Source organism: Capra hircus, chromosome 11, assembly GCF_001704415.2.
Source record: "Capra hircus breed San Clemente chromosome 11, ASM170441v1, whole genome shotgun sequence".
Classification (NCBI taxonomy): domain Eukaryota; kingdom Metazoa; phylum Chordata; class Mammalia; order Artiodactyla; family Bovidae; genus Capra; species Capra hircus.
Window position 1 is genome coordinate 78,316,350 of NC_030818.1, and position 21,532 is coordinate 78,337,881.

The 21,532-nt window shown below is 39.3% G+C and overlaps 1 protein-coding gene across 7 annotated transcripts in view; it reads left to right on the plus strand.

Moving 5' to 3' along the window:
* PUM2 (pumilio RNA binding family member 2) overlaps positions 1-9,507 on the plus strand; it is a 121,953-nt gene extending 112,446 nt beyond the window's left edge. For all 7 annotated transcript variants that reach the window (XM_018055595.1, XM_018055596.1, XM_018055594.1 and 4 more), the window contains 5 exons: positions 3,096-3,233; positions 3,863-3,988; positions 4,227-4,348; positions 5,066-5,258; positions 6,552-9,507. In XM_018055595.1, the coding sequence (XP_017911084.1) occupies positions 3,096-3,233; positions 3,863-3,988; positions 4,227-4,348; positions 5,066-5,258; positions 6,552-6,683 (711 nt within the window). In that variant the 3' untranslated portion in view covers positions 6,684-9,507. The remainder of the gene's footprint in view (positions 1-3,095; positions 3,234-3,862; positions 3,989-4,226; positions 4,349-5,065; positions 5,259-6,551) is intronic.

Genomic DNA, 21,532 nt, shown 5'->3' on the forward strand with positions numbered 1-21,532 from the left:
ATACAAACTTTTAAATGTTTCACTCAACAGGAAAAGTAGCCTAAGCATCCTTTTAACAAGATTTACAGTTCTTAAAGAGAAGGAGAACACATATACATTAATTAAATAGGAAATATACCATATTCTAGGATGGAAAGAGCTAAGTATTTTAAGTTTAAAGAGTTAAGTAGTTTAAGTTTAAAAAGGATTAGTGTAATTCCAATTATGTGTACTCATACAAATTTTTTTGTAAATGATCAAAATAAGTTAAAAAAATTTTTGATGTGAAGTATTTTTAAAGTCTTTCTTGAATTTGTTGCAATATTGTTTCTGTTTTATGTTTTGGATTTTTTTGGCCATGAGTCATGTGTAATCTTAGCTCCCCAATGAGGGATCGAACTCACTCCCTGCATTGGAAGGCAGTCTTAACCACTGGACTACCAGGGAAGTCCCCAAAGTAAATCTTTTAATTATTTTAAATAGACAAGGATATTAAGGAGAGAAAGGGATGAGGAGAACTGCTAATCCACTAGATTTTTTACATTGTGAAGTATCACTAATTAATTAATATGGTTTATGCATTAAAACAGACTTTAAAAATAAAATTCATAACCTCCCATAGATACTGTTTTGTATGTAACTGGTTTATGTATTATAGTGAAATACAGAGTGAAGAAAACAATTAGTTCTTAAAAGGTATTGGTAATTAGTAAGTTTAGAAAGAGATTGACTTTGACTCTCAAGCTACACACATACAATAAATTCCAGAATTAAAAACAATAACATATATGTATATATGTATGTAATCACAGCAGTGAACATCTGTGAGAAAATAACATTATTCCTCTTGAGGAAATCCCAAGCTTTAGAAGTCATTGAAATTGTGTCATAATGGAGAAAGATCAGTAGTTTGTATAGATACTTAGAGCTTCTCTGCTCTTAACTCTCAGACTGATAAAGATATTTTGGAAACAGTTTAAGAGCTTTCTGAGATGCTCTTCCCAGGTTATAATCTTCAAGTTTGCCTTGAATAAAATTTTTGAAATTTTTCTTTAAAAAATTATATTTTCTGTCTCTTTAATTTGAAAATATAAAGCATTGGGAGTAAACTTTAGATGAACCAGTTCATGTTTGGATTTTTTTTTTTTTTTTTTTTTTTGGGTCCACTCTGCATGGTTTGCAGGATTGTTGGTCCCCAGCAAGGGATCCACTCCAGTACTCTTGCCTGGAAAATCCCATGGATGGAGGAGCCTGGTAGGCTGCAGTCCATGGGGTTGCTAAGAGTCGGGCACGACTGAGTGACTTCACTTTCACTTTTCACTTTCATGCATTGGAGAAGGAAATGGCAGCCCACTCCAGTGTTCTTGTCTGGAGAATCCCAGGGACGGGGCATCCTGGTGGACTGCCGTGTATGAGGTCGCACAGTCAGACACGACTGAAGTGACTTAGCAGCAGCAGCAAAGGATTAAACCGAAGCCCCCGGCAGTGAGAGTGCAGAGTCCTAACCTCTGGACTGCCAGAGAATTCCCTCCTGTTTGGATTCTTTAGTACGTTTGCTTTTGTAATTTAGTCCTCTTATAACTAAACATTTGTGTAATACCTTGAGTTCAAGGATTCCTGTCAGAATACAACTGAGACTTTTTTGGGTGAGAGAAATTTTAAATATAAATACTGGAAATTCCCTGGTGGTTCAGTGTTTAGGACTCTGTGCTTCCACTGCAAGGAACAGTTCAGTGCTGGGTAGCTGAAAACTCACTTGCCATGCAGCATGTCAAAAGAAAAAAAAAATGAATACTTTTACACTAGTTGTACTCCATTTCTTCACAATCCTATTTCCTATTACACTGATTAGGTACACAGATTATTGTGTACTTACATTTTTTCCCTAAGGATTAAGATGTGTGTTAGTGAAGTCTTAGGATTTTATGGGAAAAATAGTTAAAAGAAAATGCACTGTAAGTAAGTTTAACCTTATTATTGAAAAGTGCAAGTGAAGTCGCTCAGTCGTGTCCAACTGTTTGCAACCCCATGAACTGTAGCCCACCAGGCTTCTCCATCCATGGAATTTTCCAGGCAAGAGTACTGGAGTAGATTGCCATTTCCTTCTCCAGGGGATCTTCCTAACCCAGGGATCAAACCTGGGTCTCCCGCATTGCAGGCAGATGCTTTACCATCTGAGCTTATTAATCAAATATAAATTGAAAAATGTCATCTTTGCCCGTTAAATGAGCAAAGATCTAAAATCTCCTGAGAATCTGTCCCTGAAGAAGGTCTAAAATGTTAAAGGAAAATACTGAATCAAGTTGTGGCTGGTCCTGTGCCCACCCATTTCGCGTGCATGCACCACCGCTGCCCCCCCACCTCTCTCCCCCACCACCCAGAATTGTGTAGCTTGAAGGGTCTTAGTTCCCCACTAGGGAGAGTCTGGGCCCCCCGCAGCAGAAGAGTCCTAAAAACTGGACCACCAGGGAATTCCCTGAATCAAGTTCTTTATTATTATAAGATTATTAAAAAGAATAAAAGTGCTCAATAATAATTTTTCATAATTGATATATTACATGTAAACTACACGGCTCTTCAGGGCTCACTCAGCTCTTTACCCTTTTCTGTGTGCTTGATAATCTCAAATACCCATCAATAATAACTACTTGGGGGAATTCCCTGGCATTTCAGTGGTTAGGACGCCACGCTTCCACTGCAGGGGGCACAGGTTTGTCCCTGGTTGAGGAACTAAGATCCTGAATGCTGCACAGCACGGCCAAAAAAATGATGATGATGATTTGGGGGAAGAGGTAGAGAAAAGTATAGAATTCTGACATTATATTAGTTGTCAGCTGAGAAAGATGAGTGGAAGATAGATACAGTGAAGACAGTTTAAATATAGCAAATTGAGTATCACTAGGTTATATTTTAGCAGATATCATTTACATTATAATCCAAAATAGTTTAGTAATTCTCACCTTCAGTGGCTTCTGCTTATTAACACTTTTGGGAATTTTAAACTTTGATATATAAAAAATTGGAAACAAATTTTTGAGTATACTTTTGTTCCCATCTCAGTGCTTTTACTCCTTTTATGTTGTTTGGTAAAGTAATTTAAATGTCTTCTCTTGCAGAGTGAAATGGTAAAGGAGCTTGATGGTCATGTACTCAAATGTGTGAAAGATCAAAATGGAAACCATGTTGTACAAAAGTGTATTGAATGTGTTCAGCCACAGTCACTACAGTTCATCATTGATGCTTTCAAAGGACAAGTAAGATTGACTTTTGTCTTCTACTTAGAATTTGTTAACACATTGTTTTTTATAAATCACAGGATAATACTAGTACTTTCATACAAGGAGATAAATACCGAATGTGTGTTAATTTCTGCCTCTTTCATAGAGAGTAAAAGTGAGTCAATAGATAGCTTCATTTTTGCAGCTGGAAAATATAGATGAGTTTAATTATATTATTCTAAGAAATAAAGATAACTGCTGTTAGCGTTATAAGCCTGACAAATTTCCTGGGAGAGGGGGAAGGAGAGAAGAAGACTTAAGATTGTATAATAAAAGACAGAAAAATAAATATAAATTAGTAACTAATACATAATAACTAATAGTGTCTGATTACAGTGTGCATTACCACTACCCCACAATCCATTCTTTGTCATTATTACATGTCTTCCTTCTTCTAGTTAGATTCCTTTTGGTCAAAATATCTGTTAGCTCCTAAACTGAGTACCCTGTTTCCCAGTCTTTGCCAACGTGGCAGTTGACGTATTAAATGTAAATTCCCTGTTCTTGTATGTTAAATTAACTCAACATGTTATCAAAAACGTGTAGAAACCAGTCGTTCCAAAAATGCCACAGATTGGAAGTTTATTTCTTCTAATTGTTTTAAGGTATTTGTACTTTCAACTCATCCTTATGGCTGCAGAGTAATCCAGCGCATCCTGGAGCATTGCACTGCAGAGCAGACCTTACCTATCTTAGAAGAACTCCACCAACATACGGAGCAGTTGGTACAGGTATAAAATCCCTACAATTTGAAATGTTTATATACTTTTGCAAATGGTTCTGATTTTTTAAAGGAAATATAATTTATTGTTAACACACTATAGAGTTAACACACAGTGAAACAAAAGCTTTTTGTATTCTCTAGATTGTACTATTGGATTTTTAGAAAAATAACGCATATCTTTTTTAAGAATTACTGTTATTCCTGAATGACTTTAAGGAAATCAATTTTTAAATGTCTGCACTCAGGATCAGTATGGCAATTACGTTATTCAGCATGTACTGGAGCATGGTCGACCTGAAGACAAGAGCAAAATTGTTTCTGAAATCCGAGGAAAGGTCTTAGCCTTGAGTCAACACAAATTTGCCAGGTATTGCATTATTTTCTCTTTCCAAGGGAAAAAGGTCTTTTAACACTCTGGCTTTTTAAGCACAGAAATGCATATAGACTATAACATTGGAATATAATCTCTCTCTAATTGTTTTTAGTAGAGGCAAAAGGTACATCTAGAGTGTTGCTTTTTGTTAAAGAATCTACGTGACAAATTGGTTTGCCCACATATATTCCATTTTTGAAATCTGTGTTTGGAAAACTATTTCTTCCCAAGATGTGTGGATAATTGCACATTTAATTTATTTAGTTCATGCTCATGAAAGCCTCAGACCTTATTAATGACCTAGTTTCACCCCCACCCCCAACCCCCCCTCCTTGAATTATGGGTCTTTGGTTTGTTTTTGTTTGGCCATACCACATGGCCTGTGGGTTCTTAGTTCCCCAACTAGGGATCAAGCTCATGCCCCCTGCATTGGAAATTCAGGGTCTTAACCACTGGACTGCCAGGGAAGTCCCGATAGTTTAATTATTATTTAGTTATAATTTTAAGAGGCCTGCCATTAAACTTGGGGATGTCCCATATGGATTCTTCCATGATATTAATTTCTGTTTTATAAGTAACTGGAGAATTACAAGAGAATCCTATTTTGACTCTTCTGCCTTCCAGTACACTGAACAACTTTCAAAAGCTAGAGAAAGTTTTCTGTAAAAAAATGACAAAATAATTTTCTATTTATGTACTTTAATTTTTTAGCAATGTAGTAGAAAAGTGTGTTACTCATGCCTCCCGTGCTGAGAGAGCTTTACTGATTGACGAAGTTTGCTGCCAGAATGATGGTCCTCACAGTGCCTTATACACCATGATGAAGGACCAGTATGCCAATTATGTCGTTCAGAAGATGATTGATATGGCTGAGCCTGCTCAGAGAAAGATAATCATGCACAAGGTAATACTATTTGTAGCACTTAAAATAGATGATTCAGTTTGTTCAGGCTACTCTTTTAACTTCCTCAGAATGTCTGAACTACAGAAAAAGTTTAAAATCAGTGGAAAACTTTTGGCAGATGTAGGTATGCTGTACCCTTTTGTTAAGTTCTTAAGGTAATCACAGCTCAATAAAATCACGTTCATTTCTCATATTTACCTACCATTTACCTAATCAGTTAAGCTGGTTTCTCTCTATCCTTTTTCTACAGTCTAATGATTCTGAAATCATTACTTTCCACAGGAAAACTTACTGTTAAAATGAACACTGGTGGTATTTTTGCCTTCTTGATTTTGTTTTTAGACATCCCTGGTGGCCCAGACGGTAAAGCGTCTGCCTATAATGCAGGACACCCGGGTTCGGTCCCTGGGTCGGGAAGATCCTCTGGAGAAGGAAATGGCAACCCACTCCAGTACTCTTGCCTGGAAAATCCCATGGACGGAGGAGCCTGGCAAGCTACAGTCCATGGGATTGCAATGAGTCAGACACGACTGAGCGACTTCACTTTCACTTTCACTTTCACTCGGTTTAAGAATATATACCTGTAACACTTCTTTCAGTCTTATTTTTAACTGCGTTATTTATTTACCAATTTCATATTTAGGGCATTTCAATTACTTGTTTTTTAGTAACTATTCTTGGCAGTGTTTTATATCAACATCTTTGTATAATTAGATGTTTTTGTAAGGTATGTTACAAGTTTGCTTATCTGTCTGATATTTACCTGTTTATCATTATCTCATCAATGCCAGTTATTGCTTATAAAATCTTTTCCAGTCTGGATGGAAAGATAATGATATGATTCTTCTCATAGGTGTTTTTAAAACCATTAGGGAGATATTGAATATCTTAAATGTATTAGCTCTCACACATCTTGCTTATTCATGTCTTTTGCTCCATTTTGTATTGAATTTTTGTCTAGTTGCTTAGAGTTACAGAATTCTGCCCTCATAAACTTTGTAAGAATATGCTACCTCATTAGTGATACTTCTCTGCTGTATTTGGAGTTTCTCTGTTACTTGCATGCATAATAGTTTATGGGAATAGTGGCTTGTTTTATTCATTAGACAATTTTGAAAGTAGAAGTTTGGAGAGACTGAGAGGAACAGAACTGCTTTTGCAAACAACTTTAATTGGATTTGAATTTTTAAATTTCAGTTATTTCTTCCAAATCACCCAGATTTGGGGGCAGCTTTTTTAGGAATCAGAAACTAAAATAACTTAGATTTCCTAAGCAGATTATTTATTTTTCAGATTCGACCTCACATTACTACTTTGCGCAAATATACATATGGGAAGCATATACTGGCCAAGTTGGAAAAATATTATTTGAAAAATAGCCCAGATCTAGGGCCTATTGGAGGACCACCAAATGGAATGCTGTAAAAGAAAAAAAGAAGATAATGTAACCATGTGAGAGGAACGTTTCTTTTGTGAATTATCAAAACACAACTCAACTATGAATCTTCAATTTTTTTTTAAAGCAAAATTATTTATTGACTTTATTCATCCATTTGTAAATTTTTTAAGGTTCTTGTGTATATTTGGGGGTGGGGGGGGTGAATAAATTATATTCAGCCCTGAGTAGAGACCTATCAGATTGAATTGCTGGCAAAGCACAGAATGCCTGTATATGATGTAACTGTATCAAAAAATGCTGTCACATATTTTGTAAATTTTTACCTTGTAAAGTCACAAAAATAGTTTTTAAAGGAAAAAGTACAGTATTCTTTTAATAAACTGGCTTGCAGTCTGGTAGGTCTACGGACCCCATAGCACAACAGGTTTATAGAGATGTATATAGAAATATAGTCCTTATTTTTTTTTTGTCCTTTGTGTGAAGCCTTTTATAACAGATTAACAATCAACTGCATAAATATTATTAATATTTTAAAAAGAAAGTTAAGTTGTATTTTGGTAATTCACAAACTATCATGCAAATAAAAACTCAATTAAGATAAGAATTAAGTGATTTGAAAGGAAAAGAACTTGTAGTATTTACAGTGGATGTGGTTTTAATCCAAATACTGCCCTGAAATGTCTCTGGCAATGTACAGAAGTATTGTATATACTTACATATGTAATTGTTATAAGAGGTAGAAAAAACAGAATCATGGTGACACTTCCATCAAGTTAAGTATGCTGAACGAAAAGTTAAGTTCCATTTTAACTTTTCAGTTTGGTTTGCGATGAGAAAGAGTGGAAATTTGTATATTGTTTTGCTTATAGAACTACAAGGACATGTTGAGAAAGTGTTGAGCTTTATTTTGCTTTTTCATAGTAGATTCAGAAAGTAGGAACCTGATAGAGGTGAAAAGGGGCCACTGAAAAGTGAATTTGATAGCTCAACATTTAAGCATGATTACATATTCAGATAGCTTTTTTTGCTTCCTATAAATATATGCATTGTGTGTGTAGTAATAGATGTAAGTTTACACTTTGAAAGCAAATCTTGTTTCAGTGTTTATTATAAAAGCCTTGCTAATTTGGTAGTGATGCTTTCTTTGGTTGTACAGGTGTATATTTGTAAACCTCAATGCTGTAAATGGAATTTGTTTTATCTCTTTGGGAAACATTTGCATTTTGGTGTACATTTATGTCCCTGCCCCCTGACCTGGCATATAGTGTTGTATAATGTAAATTGATTTCTCCAAATTGAGAGTGATTTTTTAAAATTTTTTATCTTTATATGGTTTCAGAAGTATGAACCAGCTTTCTTTTTATTATTGTGAAAAACATTTTGTTTTATAACATAGTTGTTGACTCTGTTAATATGGACATGCTAGGATTTGGATCACTTTCAAGAAGTCAGGGTATTGTGCATAATAGAAAGTATTGGACTGAGATATTTGATTACCATGGAGGCCAATGCTTTTTCCATCTTATTAAATGTGATGTGACTTTTTTTCTTTGTACAGAAGAGTACTGTATTTTTGAATAGCCTACTCCCAAGTAATAGCAAATCTGTATGATAACATTTTTTCTCTGGACATAAGACATAACAGTAACATGATGTACATTTACAAGCGGCCTTATGTACATTTCCCAACAATCTTTTTAAGGCAAAATTGTGACCATATGTGTATAATTAAAATCGTTTTTAATCCTTTGCCTATGAAAATATTTTGGAAAAAACTTGCTTTGTATATTCAGTTTCTGAAAGATAAAGAAAGTGCTTTGTATTTTGTTGAAGTCAGTATTTTGTATAAAACTTTTATGTTGACCCACTTATGTTTAGTGCTAAAAACTAATGAACCATGCTATCTCTTTCAATTGAATATGTAAGGGATTTTTTTATTGGAAGTCTGCAGAAGAATACCAGTCTTCTGAGCACAATAGTGAACATAAAGGTTTTTCACATAGCTGTTCATATCATGAACCTAAGAATAACAGCATGAAGTTTGGGGTGCCAGGCATAGTTTTTCATGTTTGATGTTGAGTTATTCTAGTTTTCTAACCCAACATTCCTTGTTGAGGCCATTAAATTTAACCACTTGTTCACTGTCCCTTCTCACAGTTGCACTTGTTCATCAGCATGTCCCAGCCATAGTGACAGAGCTTTTTTCCCTCCATACAGGGCTGCTCCCTGCTGCCCTTCCTGCTTTGTCTTGCCAGCCTCAGAATGTCTTGGCCCTGTGTTGAACTTTTGTTCCCAGTATCAGCTCATGGTTTCAGGATCAAAGCTGTCCTTGTTGGAGATTGGTGGTGACTTTCCTGGATTTGCACAGTTAAATTCCTGGTTTTCCTTTATCTTCCGTTCACACAGACAAATCATTTCTGCAGATTTAGAAAGTCCTAGAGAACAGCACATTGGGAAACTGGACCATTGTCTTGGATTCCTGATGTTCTTGTGTGTCCCTTTATGAACAACCCAGTCTTCCCAGTATTTTAGGGCTTATTGTAGAAAAATATCTATTACTCTAGAAATTTTGGTCTGCCACTTTTGATGCCCACCTCTCTGATTCCACCTTTTAATAAATTGGCATGAGGTTTTGGTATAATCTGAAACTGACATTTTAGAATAAACTTAATTGGGCAGAACCACTTAGGCTTTACTCTTGGTTGTCTTTTGATATGAATTGTTTCTGGACCAGTTTGTTTAAGTCCTGGCTCTTATTGGTTCATATGAAATAATGTTATCTTCACTTCTTTGTATATTATGTATAAATTAGAAAATGAAAAATGTGTGAATAACATTGTATGAAATAAATCTGGTCTTGTGTTTTTCTCTACATAAAATATCCCACTGTACCTCAATTACAATTCCCATTGACCATTCAAGTTTACTCTGATTTAAGGAAAATGAAAATATCTTTATCACATGGATGCTAGTCTGGGGCCAGTGATTGCACTGATGGTATGAATCCTGTCTTACAATATTCATAATTTCTGTCTAACTATATAGACTCATGACACACTTCTTATGATGAAACTTTAACCCTGTTTCTTTATTGATAAAATGACACTTCAAAGTTGTTTTTGAGGATTAAATTAAATCACATATCTTTACCCACAGGTGTTTGTTCCCTTAGCATATACATGCACTTTAGGAGACTATGTTGTCTAAAAGTACAGTCTGGGTTCAGGCCTGTATTTAAAGTTAACCTCATTGTTCACAAACCGTGTGAATTTGATTGTTATCTCAGCCTTAGTACCTTCATTTTTAGTATGAAGTGAAAGTCACTCAGTCATGTCCAACTCTTTGTGAACCCATGGATAGTCCGTGGAGTTCTCCAGGCCAGAATACTGGAGTGGGTAGCCTTTCCCTTCTCCAGGGGATCTTCCCAACCCAGGGATCAAACCCAGGTCTCCCACATTGCAGGTGGATTCTTTACCTGAGCCACAGGGGCAGCCCTCATCTTTAGTATGTGAAAGGGAAGTTGCTCAGTTGTATCCGACTCTGCAATCCCGTGGTCTGTAGCCCACCAGGCTCCTTGGTCCATGGGATTCTCCAGGCAAGAATACTGGAGTGGGTTGCCATTTCCTTCTCCAGAGGATCTTCCCGACCCAGGGATCGAACCCAGGTCTCCCACATTGCAGGCAGATGCTTTAACCTCTGGGCCACCAGGAATGCCCTTAGTATGGGATGGAGCTATTTTTAAATCCTCAGTCATTTTAAGAATTGATACATATATATATATATAGAGAGAGAGAGACCTAGAACCTAATTCTCAACCAGTGCTAATACTGTTTTCATTTTCCTGTCCCTTCTATAGCTGATTTTTTAAATCTATATAGATTATTTGGTAGAATTCAAAATGGATATCTTCATAAAACTAAGTGGGAAAGGAATTTTTCTCACACATTGTTTATCCTCCACTTTAGTTTTATCCTGATTTAGTTCTATTCTAAACTGTTAGCCCTTCGGCAGTGTTTCACCTACCACATTATAGTGATGAAATTAAAGTTCCTACAAGGGAAAAACATGTCACATCCTCCCACCCTAGTTTATCAACATCACAAAAGTGTTTTCCTAAAGTAACCTGGGTAGTAGTCTATTCGCCCTCCTAACTGGTTTCTCCAAAGCGGGTGGGGGAGTAGTTTTCACTGTCTACCTTACCCATCTGACTAGATCAACATATGGGATTTGAATGTGTAGCCATTTGGTAAATTCATCTCTAGACATAGTGAGAAGGAATAGAGCTCTCGGTAGAGACTCCAGTGTGCCTCTGGAAGGCACTGCGAAGGGAAAGGAAGGGGTGGGCCCTGAGGTGTGTGATCTGTGTGGTTACCCTTTAGGCCTCTTAAGTTACCTGCCTGTAAGTGCAAAGAGTTGACTTACTGGAAAAGACTGACGCTGGGAGGGATTGGAGGCAGGAGGAGAAGGGGACGACAGAGGATGAGATGGTTGGATGGCATCACCAACTCAATGGATATGAGTTTGAGTCAACTCCAGGAGTTGTTGATGGACAGGGAGGCCTGGAGTGCTGCAGTCCATGGGATTGCAGAGTCAGACACAACTGAGCGACTGAACTGAACTGATGGGATTAACAGATACAAACTACTGCACATAAAATAGATAAACAATAAGGATTTACTGTACAGCATACAAGATATTACAAAATGTAATAACCTATCATGGAAAGGAATCTGATATATATATACACACACACACACATCTGAATCGCTTTGCTAACACAATATTGTGAATCATATGTCTAAAATAATTGATTTAAGAAAAATAAACTTGAATAGACCAATAATCATAAAAGAAATTAAGGTAGTCAAAGGAACAAAGTTGAAGGAAGGGCTCATGTGTCCTAATTTCAAAACTTTTAAATCAAGCTACAGTAATAAGTGTTTGGGTGTTTCTAACTGGTGATTATTTTGAAGTATATACAAATATCAAATCATTATGTTGTACACCTGAAACATACATTATATGTCAATTATATCTTTACAAAATCAAAATTTAAAAAAATGTAGGATTCCCATAAAGACAAACATGTAAACCAATAGAAGAGAGGGCACAGAAATAAACCACACATATGATCAAATTATCTTCAACATGAGTACCAAAAACATTCAAATGAGGGAAAGCACTGTTTTCAACAAACGATGTGAGAAAACAGGATATCCTCATGCTAAGTAATGAAGTTAGACCTTTGCCTTACTGCATACACAAAAATTAACTCAAAATGGATTGAAGACCTAAAATTATAAAGCTTGTAAAGGAAAACATGGGAAAGCTTCATGATACTGGATTTAGCAATGATTTCCTGCATGTAGGGCTTTCTTGGTGTCTCAGATGGTAAAGAATCTGCCTGCAATACAGGAGACTCTGGTTCGATCCCTAGGTCAGGAAGGTTCCCTGGAGAAAGGAATGGCAACCCACTCCAGTATTCTTGCCCTGAGAATTCCATGGACAGAGGAGCCGAGCAGACTACAGTTCATGGGCTCACAAAAAAGAGTTGGATACCAGTGAGTGACTAACACTTTTACTTCATGCATCTACACCAAAAGTACATGCACCCAAAGCAAAAATAGATAAATGGGACTGTATTAAACTTCAAAATGTCTGCATCAATGGACCCAATCAGCAGAGTGAAAAGAATGGGAGAAAATAATTACAAACCATGTATCTGATGAGGGGTTAATATCCAAAATATATAAAGAATTACAACTCAAGAAGAAAAAAGCAGTCTTATTTTTTTAAAAACTGGGTGAAGGACATTAAGAAACATTTCTCCAAAGATGGTATATGAATAGTCAACAAGCATATGTTCAGTTTAGTTCAGTCGCTCAATCGTGCCCGACTCTTTGCGACCCCATGAATTACAGCACGCCAGGCCTCCCCGTCTGTCACCAACTCCCGGAGTTCACTCAAACTCACATCCATTGAGCTGGTGATGCCATCCAGCCATCTCATCCTCTGTCGTCCCCTTCTGTCCCCAGTCCCTCCCAGCATCAGAGTCTTTTCCAATGAGTCAGCTCTTCGCATCAGGTGGCCAAGGTATTGGAGTTTCAGCTTTAGCATCAGTCCTTCCAAAGAATACCCAGGACTGATCTTTAGAATGGACTGATTGGATCTGCTTGCAGTCCAAGGGACTCTCAAAAGTCTTCTCCAGCACCACAGCTCAAAAGCATCAATTCTTCCAAGCTCAGCTTTCTTCACAGTCCAAGACTCACATCCATACATAACTACTGGAAAAACCATAGCCTTGACCTTTGTTGACAAAGTAATGTCTCTACTTTTGAATATGCTATCTAGGTTAGTCATACTTTCCTCCCAAGGAGTAAGTGTCTTTTAATTTCATGGCTGCAATCACCATCTGCAGTGATTTTGGAGCCAAAAAAAAAAAAAAGTCTGACACTGTTTCCACTGTTTCCCCATGTATTTCCCATGAAGTGATGGGACCAGATGCCATGATCTTCGTTTTCTGAATGTTGAGCTTTAAGCCAACTTTTTCACTCTCACTTTCATCAAGAGGCTTTTTAGTTCCTCTTCACTTTCTGCCATAAGGGTGGTGTCATCTGCATGTCTGAGGTTATTAATATTTCTCCCAGCAATCTTGATTCCAGCTTGTGCTTCTTCCAGCCCAGCGTGTCTCATGATGTACTCTGCATATAAGTTAAATAAGCAGGGTGACAATATACAGCTTTGACTTACTCCTTTTCCTATTTGGAACCAGGCTGTTGTTCCACGTCCAGTTCTAACTGTTGCTTCCTGACCTGCATATAGATTTCTCAAGAGGCAGGGCAGGTGGTCTGGTATTCCCATCTCTTTCAGAATTTTCCACAGTTTATTGTGATCCACACATGAGGTAACTGCAAATCAAAATCACGGTGAGATATTACCCCCTCCCATTAGGATGGCTACTATCAAACAGAAAATAGCAAGTGTTAAGTGAGGATGTACAGAAACAAGCCCTATGCCCTGCTGGTAGGAATGTAAAAAGGTGCAACTGCTATGGAAAATAGTATGGCAGCTCCTCAGAAAGTTATAAACTAGGATTAGCTTATGATCCAGCAATCCTATTTCTCGGTATATATCCAAAAGTACCAGTCAATCCTAAAGGAAATCAACCCTAGGTATTCATTGGAAGGACTGATGCTGAAGCTGAAGCTCCAATACTTTGGCCACATGGTGCAAACAGGCGACTCATTGAAAAAGACCCTGATGCAGCAAAAGATTGAAGGCAGAAGGAGAAGGCGAAGACAGAGTATGAGATGGTTGGATGACATCAGCAACGTAATGAACATGGGCAAACTCCGGGAGATGGTGAAGGACAGGGAAGCCTGGAATGCTACAGTCCATGGGATCGGAAAGAGCCAGACATGACTGAGCAACTGAACAAAGAAATAAACATCCGAAAGAAAGTAGGATCTCAGAGAGATTTACATACGCATGTTTATAGCAGTATTATTCACAATAGCCAAAAGATAGAAATCCAGTGTCCATTGATGGATGAATGGATTAAAAATTATGTTATATACATACTGCTGCTAAGTCACTTCAGTCGTGTCCAACTCTGTGCAACCCTATAGACGGCAGCCCACTCGTCCCTGGGGTTCTCCAGGCAAGAACACTGGAGTGGGTTGCCATTTCCTTCTCCAATGCATGAAAGTGAAAAGTGAAAGTGAAGTCGCTCAGTCGTGTCTAGCGACCCCATGGACTTCAGCCTACCAGGATCCTCCCTCCATGGGATATACATACAATAGAGTATTATTCAGCCTCTAAAGAAGGAAACTTTGACGCATGCTATAACATGAATAAACCTTGTTTACAAAAAGACAAACTGTGTGATTCTGCTTAAATGAGGAATTTAAAATAGTTAGATCCTAAAAGCAGAATAGTGGTTGCCAAGAATGGGGGTGAGGGACAGGAAGTAGGATAGGAAGGGGAAATTAGTTGTTTAATGAATGTAGAGTTTTAGTTTTTCGAGATAAAAATGTTCTAGACATCTGTTGCACGACAACATGAGTATATATAATACTACGAACTGTACACTTAAAATGTTTAAATGCTCACTTCAGCAGCACATATACTAACATTGGAGCAATACAGATAAATTAGCATGGCCCCTTAAGCAAGGGATTTTTCCAGTAGTCATGTATGGATGTGAGAGTTGTACCATAAAGGTAGCTGAGTGGCAAAGAATTGATGCTTTTGAACTGTGGTGTTAGAGAAGACTCTTGAGAGTCCCTTGAACTGCAAGCAGATCAAACCAGACAATCCTAAAGGAAATCAGTCCTGAATATTCATTGGAAAAACTGATGCTGAAGCTGAAACTCCAATACTTTGGCCACCTCATGCGAAGAACTGACTCATTGGAAAAGCCTCTGATACTGGGAAAGACTGAAGGAGGAAGGAGAAGGGAACAACGGAGGATGAGATGGTTGGATGGCACCACTGACTTGATGGACATGAGTTTAAGCAAGCTCAGGGAGTTGGTGATGGACAGGGAAGCCTGGCATGCTGCAGGCATGGGGTCACAAAGAGTCAGACACGATTGAGCAACTGAACTAAGCAAGGATACATACAAATTCATGAAGTGGTCTATATTTTTAATTTTTATAAATATTCTGTGTGGAGGGGAGAGAATTGGATTCTGCAGTTAAAGTGAGAGTGAAAATGTTTATAAAAATAAACAATTTTTACAATTTGTTCTTCAAATAAATTTATATCTTTTATCTATTGAGAGTAATATGTGTGTGCTAAGTCACTTCATTCTTGTCCGACTCTTCACAACCCATGGACTGTAGACCACCAGGCTTGTCTGCCCATGGGATTTCCCAGTCATGAATACTAGAACAGGTTGCCCTTTCCTACTCCCAGGGATCTTCCTGACCCACAGATCAAATCATGTCTCTTTTTAAGTTTCCTACATTGGCAGGTGAGTTTTTACCACTAGCACCATCCGGGAAGTCCATTGAGAGGAGAGTGTTGAAAATATCCCATCATAATTAATTTTTTACTGTTTTTGCCCTGTATATTTTAAGGACATGCTATTAAGTACATGCAAATATACAGTTGTATTTTCCCAATAATCTATCCGATAAAAGAATATTTTGTTTAAGAAGGAAGGAAAGTAAAAAGAAGAAGTTATCAAAAATATCCTTAAAATAAGGCACAAAGCCCAGACTGTTTTGGGGGGCAAGCCTACTGTAAACCTTCAAAGAGCATATAATTCCTAGTTTATATAATTTTACAGAGCGTGGAAAACAATGAAAAGTTCCCAAGTTATTCTACAAAACTGTAATGAACTTGAAAATGAAACAAAATGATAGTACACACACAAACAATAACCATGGGTTATTTTCATCTACACATATAGATACAAAACTCTTAAGTAATATGTGACTCTACCAAACCCAGTGGAATCATCCTTCATGACCCAGCAGAATTTTATTGCAGAAATTCAGGAGAGTTGAACATCAGAAATTTTATTAATGTAATTTTAGTGCATTAACACATAAGCAGGGAAAATATATCAAATAATAAGAAAGGCAACAGATAAATTTCAATACTCATTTCTTTTTAAAAAATTTATTGAAATATAGTTGATTTATAATGTAGTATTAGTTTTGAACATACAGCTGGATATTCATTTCTGATAAAAACTCATTACAAGCTAACAATGTTGAGAAGTTTCCTTCAGCTAAAAAGTTATATCTATCACACATTTAAAGCAAATAGCAAATTTAATGTTGAAACATTAGAAGTAATCCCATTAAAGACAGAAGCAAATAAGAATGTCCACAATCATCACTGCTATTCAACATAAAGCTGGGGTCCCTAGACAGTGCATTAAGAAAAGCATGAGATTTAAGTATTAAAAAGGAAAAAATGGTAGAATGATTTACCTAAAAAATCCAAGAGGATACACTGAGAAAAGTTTTAGAACTATTAAGAGTTCAAGAAATTGGATAGACAGAAGATTCATATACAAAAACTAATCAACTGTAGTTACAGCTGTCTAGACACCAAAAAACTAATTTTAAAAAAGATCATCATAGTAAAAAATAGCTTTCAAATAACCGTGGGGAAAAAATAAATTCATGATGTGAAGAGAATAATTTTCACTGAAAGATGGTAAAGAAAAATGGATTAAGTAGTGATGGCATTTTTCCAGATAGGAAGAGTCAATGCTACGAACTGTTATTTCTCCCCAATTTAATCTATAAATTCAATTCATCCAAAGAGTTCAGACTGAGGTCTTCAAGTTCCATTTCTTATTGGCTAATTGCAGATCTAGGGTAGGAGGTACCCAGGATGAGCCTGGAACATTGTGTCCTCTTCTAATGTGTCTTACCTATCTTTTGCTGTGAAATAAACCACCCCGGATCCAGTGGCAGAAGCTTCGTCTTGCTCTTCCCCTTCCTTTTTTTCAAACTGTGGGCCAGGATCAGAAGGCACCGTGTCTACCCTTGGTGTCAGCTGGGGTGGCCTGAAGGCCGGGAGCTGGAATCACAAGATGGAGAATTCACTCACATGCCTGGCACTTGACGCCAGCTGTCAGACAGCTGACACCCCCAGAACATCCACATGCGGAAAGTTCTCCCCGTAGCCTGGGTTTTCTCACTTTGTGATGACTGGGTTCTAAAAGGAACATTGAGGGGAAGGAGGCTGGGAATGGAAGGGGATAAATCCCACCACCACCGTCACTGGTCACCCTCACACCTACAGTCAGGCCAATATTCTTGACTCTCTTCCAAGGGCCCATAGGACTTCTGTGTTTTCCACAGCTTCCTGCTGTGAACTCCAGAACAAGTCACTTACACACTTTCCTCATTTGTAAAATAAGGTATGCCCAGGATTAGGCTGCAGCATTCGTGTTCTATGTAGTGTGTGCATGTTACTCGCTCAGTCGTGTCCAACTCTTTGCGACCCCATGGGGTGTAGCCCACCAGGCTCCTCCATCCATGTGATTTTCCAGGCAAGAATACTGGAGTGGGTTGCCATCTGCTTCTCTGTTCTATGTAGTATTGCTTGATTTTTTATGATGTGACTTTATTCATGTATCATGAAATTGAGTCTTACTATATGATCCAGTAATTGTGCCCCCTAGATATTTACCCAAATGAGTTGAAAATTTATGTCCATGAGAAAAACAGCACACGGATATTGACAGCAGCTTTATTCATAATTGCCAGAATTTGGAAGCCGCCAAGATGTCATTCAGGAGGTGAGTGGATACACAAATTAATGCATCCAGACAATGGAATATTATTCAGAGATAAAGAGAAATGAGCCATCCAGTTATGAAAAGACAGAGAAGAACCTGAAATGCATGTTACTCAGTGAAGTCAGTATGAAAAGGCCATGTGCTATGTGATTCCAACTGTATGACATTCTGGAAAAGGCCAACCTATGGAGGCAGTTAAAAGATCAGGGGTTACCAGAGGATGAGGGTGGTGGGGAGGGATGAACAGGCAGAGTGGAAGGGATTTTTATGGCAGTGGAACTACCTTCTGGGATATTATAATGGTGTGTACATGACCATATAGCTTTGTCAGAGCTCACAGAATGTACAAGGCCAAGAGTGAATCCTCATGCAAACTGCAGACTTTGGTAATAATCATGTATCAATATTGGTTCATTGGTTGTAACAGACGCACACCCCCTAATGCAAGGTATTAATAATGGGGAAACTGGGGGTGGATGACTAGGATATGGGAACTCTCTGTACTTTCTCTTCAATTTTCCTGTAAACTTAAACCTGCTCTTAAAATCTATTAATTAGAAAAAAAGGAAGGAAGGAGGGCAGGAAAGAAGGAAGAAAGGCAAAGGAAGAAGGCCCTTCACACAGGGCCTGCTTCATGGTGGGCTCTTAGCTGATGGGAGTTGATGCCTCTTCCCCTTCCCACCCTCCTGGATCAGCCTTGACTATGTGCTTGTGGGTGAGAGAGAGGTCAAGCATCTCTGCTTAACCCCTTGTGTGACCATCCTCAGGTAACAGTCACTCTCCTAGCTTGGCATCACCTCCTGCCACTCACATCCCCCATGGCCCTGAGCACTAAGGGGACAGCGGTGCTCACCAGGGCATGGCTGGCTTTGGCCCTCTTCCACTTGCTGCTCTGCCCAGCAAAACTGTGCTCCTGGAAGCCCTCCTTGCTCCCCTCTGTCCCCAGTCCTGGGCCCCCATGGCTCACCCCATCATAGGATCCTAAGACTGCATCCCTGGCTCCCTCTCCTACCAGCCAAGAGCTGTGCCAGGACCTGGCTCAGAATAGGTGCTCGGGGCCATTTGAGAGCCCTGGGCAGGAATGCGGAAGCCCAGCCTGGAAGGGCACAGTTCAGCAGGGTTCTCAGACTCTCTTGGGCCGCCCCTCCACTTTTATCCCAGGCAAGGTTTATTCCCTCCATGAAGAAGCCCAGGCGAGGATATTCAGTGGCATTCTGATAGCAAAATTTTAACAAAAACACCCATCAGAAGGGAGATGGTTAAAAATCAACGTAGAGCCAAACTACGGAATCCCCACACAAGACTGAGTCTGGTTATAGATACTGACATTTCTAAGACGTATTAAGTCAAAACGGTGAGTTGCAGATGTTAGTATAAGTACTACTTATGTGCGTAAATGCAAAGGAAAAGGTCTGAATAAACCTCTCCCTTCTTGTATTGCTAGAATTCATTTGAATTTTTTAAGTCTATTGATTGTTACAATATTGTTCTACTTTTTTTTTAATTGTTAGGGTTTTTTTTGGCTGACAGACATGAAGGATCCTAGCTCCCTAGACTGGGGATAGAACCTGCATCCGCTGCATTGGAAAGCAAAGTCTTAACCACTGGATCTCCAGGGTTAAATTATGCAGTTAAGGTCACGCAGCTAAAGTAGGGCTAAGAATCTGTCAGAGGAAATTGCAGTTTTTAGCTGGGAGGAAGTGGCAGTGGGGGTGGTGGTGGGTGGGAGAATGAGCTTGGCCTGCCTCTTCCTGGCTCCCCAGCCCTCCACTACTCCAGTGATGAGCAGCATCAGTGCCCCTTCCCCATCTGGGGCTGAGTCAGAGACAGCCAGACACACAGGGAGGGAGGGGGGGGACTGGTGAGGGCCAGGGCCAAGTGGCCCACCCTAGGAAGTAGCTCAGGTTGAATCCGCACCAGGCAGCACCTGGGCGGGCATGGCTGGCATTGGCACACCTGCCTGCTGGAGAACTTCCTGTCTAAGCCTCCAACAAAGGCTGCACCCTCCCAGGTGGCCCAGAACTGAGTCAAGAGCCACATCAGGGTTCAGTGCATGACCTCAGCGGCAGCGCCCACTTCACACAGTGACTTGGGCTATTTACAGAAACCAAGTGGAATGATGCCCACCACTGATTTTCAGAATCACCCACTTCCCTCTCCCCCATCCATCACACCGCAGTCTATCTAGTCTATCCTCCTAGTTTTCCATCCTGTCCCTTCCCTCTCTTCAATGTCACCTTCTCCAGACAGGTCGGTCCTCTCTCTCTGTTGCCTTTCCCTATGTCCCAAGCAGCAGTCTGCTTCCCTTCAGCCTGTCGTTCCATGCAGGGGTCAGAGGATCTTTCTAACAGGCAACCCCATTGAGTCCCTCCTCTGTTCGGTGGCTCCTCTGGCCTAAGCATGACTAGGGAAACTTTTCCTGCTCTGACTTCTGACCCAACTCTCCAGGGGGCCTGTGCTCTGGCCAGTCCAGACGCCTTCCAGGTCCAGAACACTCTAAACCTCTTTTTTGCTTCCCTGCCTGTTCTTTGTCGGGTTTCCCCACTTGGAACCAGGTTGGGAATGTCCTCTCTCTATCAAAATTGCTGGAACTTGTGAATATTACTTTACCTGGCCAAGGGAAAAAAAGAAAAATCGGAGAGACCTCTTTTGCGGATTTTGGAGATGTGATTCAGTTAAGCTTTTTGAGATGGGAGCTTATCCTGGATCATCCACGTAGGCCCTAAAGGCAATCAGACACTTGTATCCTTGTTGTTAAGTCACTAAGTCATGTCCGACTCTGCTACCCTGTGAAGAGCAGCACACCAGGCTTCCTTGTCATTCACTAGCTCCCAACGTTTGTGCAAACACATGTCCATTGAATCGGTGATGCCATTCAACCATCTCATCCTCTGCTGCCTCTTCTCTTGCCTTCAGTCTTTCCCAGCACCAGGAGCTTTTCCAGTGAGTCGGCCAAAGTATTGGGAGTTTCAGCTTCAGAATCAGCCCTTCCGATGAATGTTCAGGGTTGATTTCCTTTAGGATGTAAGAAGGAAGCGGAAGGCAATTTTATGATACTCAGATGAGAAGATAATGTTAAGACAGAGTGGAGAGAGCCCTGAAGACTGGAGTGAGGCAGGCACAAGCCAAGTGATGTTGGCAAACACCCCTTTCTTGGAAGAGAAAAGGAACATGTTCCCTTAGAGCCTCTGGAGGGAGCTCGGACCTGCTTCGAGCTGGGAGCAGCAATTGGGAGATTCAGCTCAAAGAAACTGAATTGGGGTTTTTGGCTTCCAGCATTGTAAGAGAATAAATATGTGCTATTTTAAGGTGCCTTTGCCTTCTCCGTACACCAACCACAGGTTGGTTGAAAAACCCTCTTTTCATCTAAAGACAGGTTCTAATGGCTTCCCCAAACCTCAGTCCTCATCCATGAAGCTTTTGAGAACCGCTTCTCTGCATTCCAAATTGATGTTTCCCTTAGGATATCAATTGGAGAAGGAAATGGCAACCCACTCCAGTATTCTTGCCTAGAGCATCCCATGCACAGAGGAGCTTGGTGGGCTACAGTCCACAGGTTGCAAAGAGTCGGACACCACTGAGCGACTTCACTTTCACTTTCACATT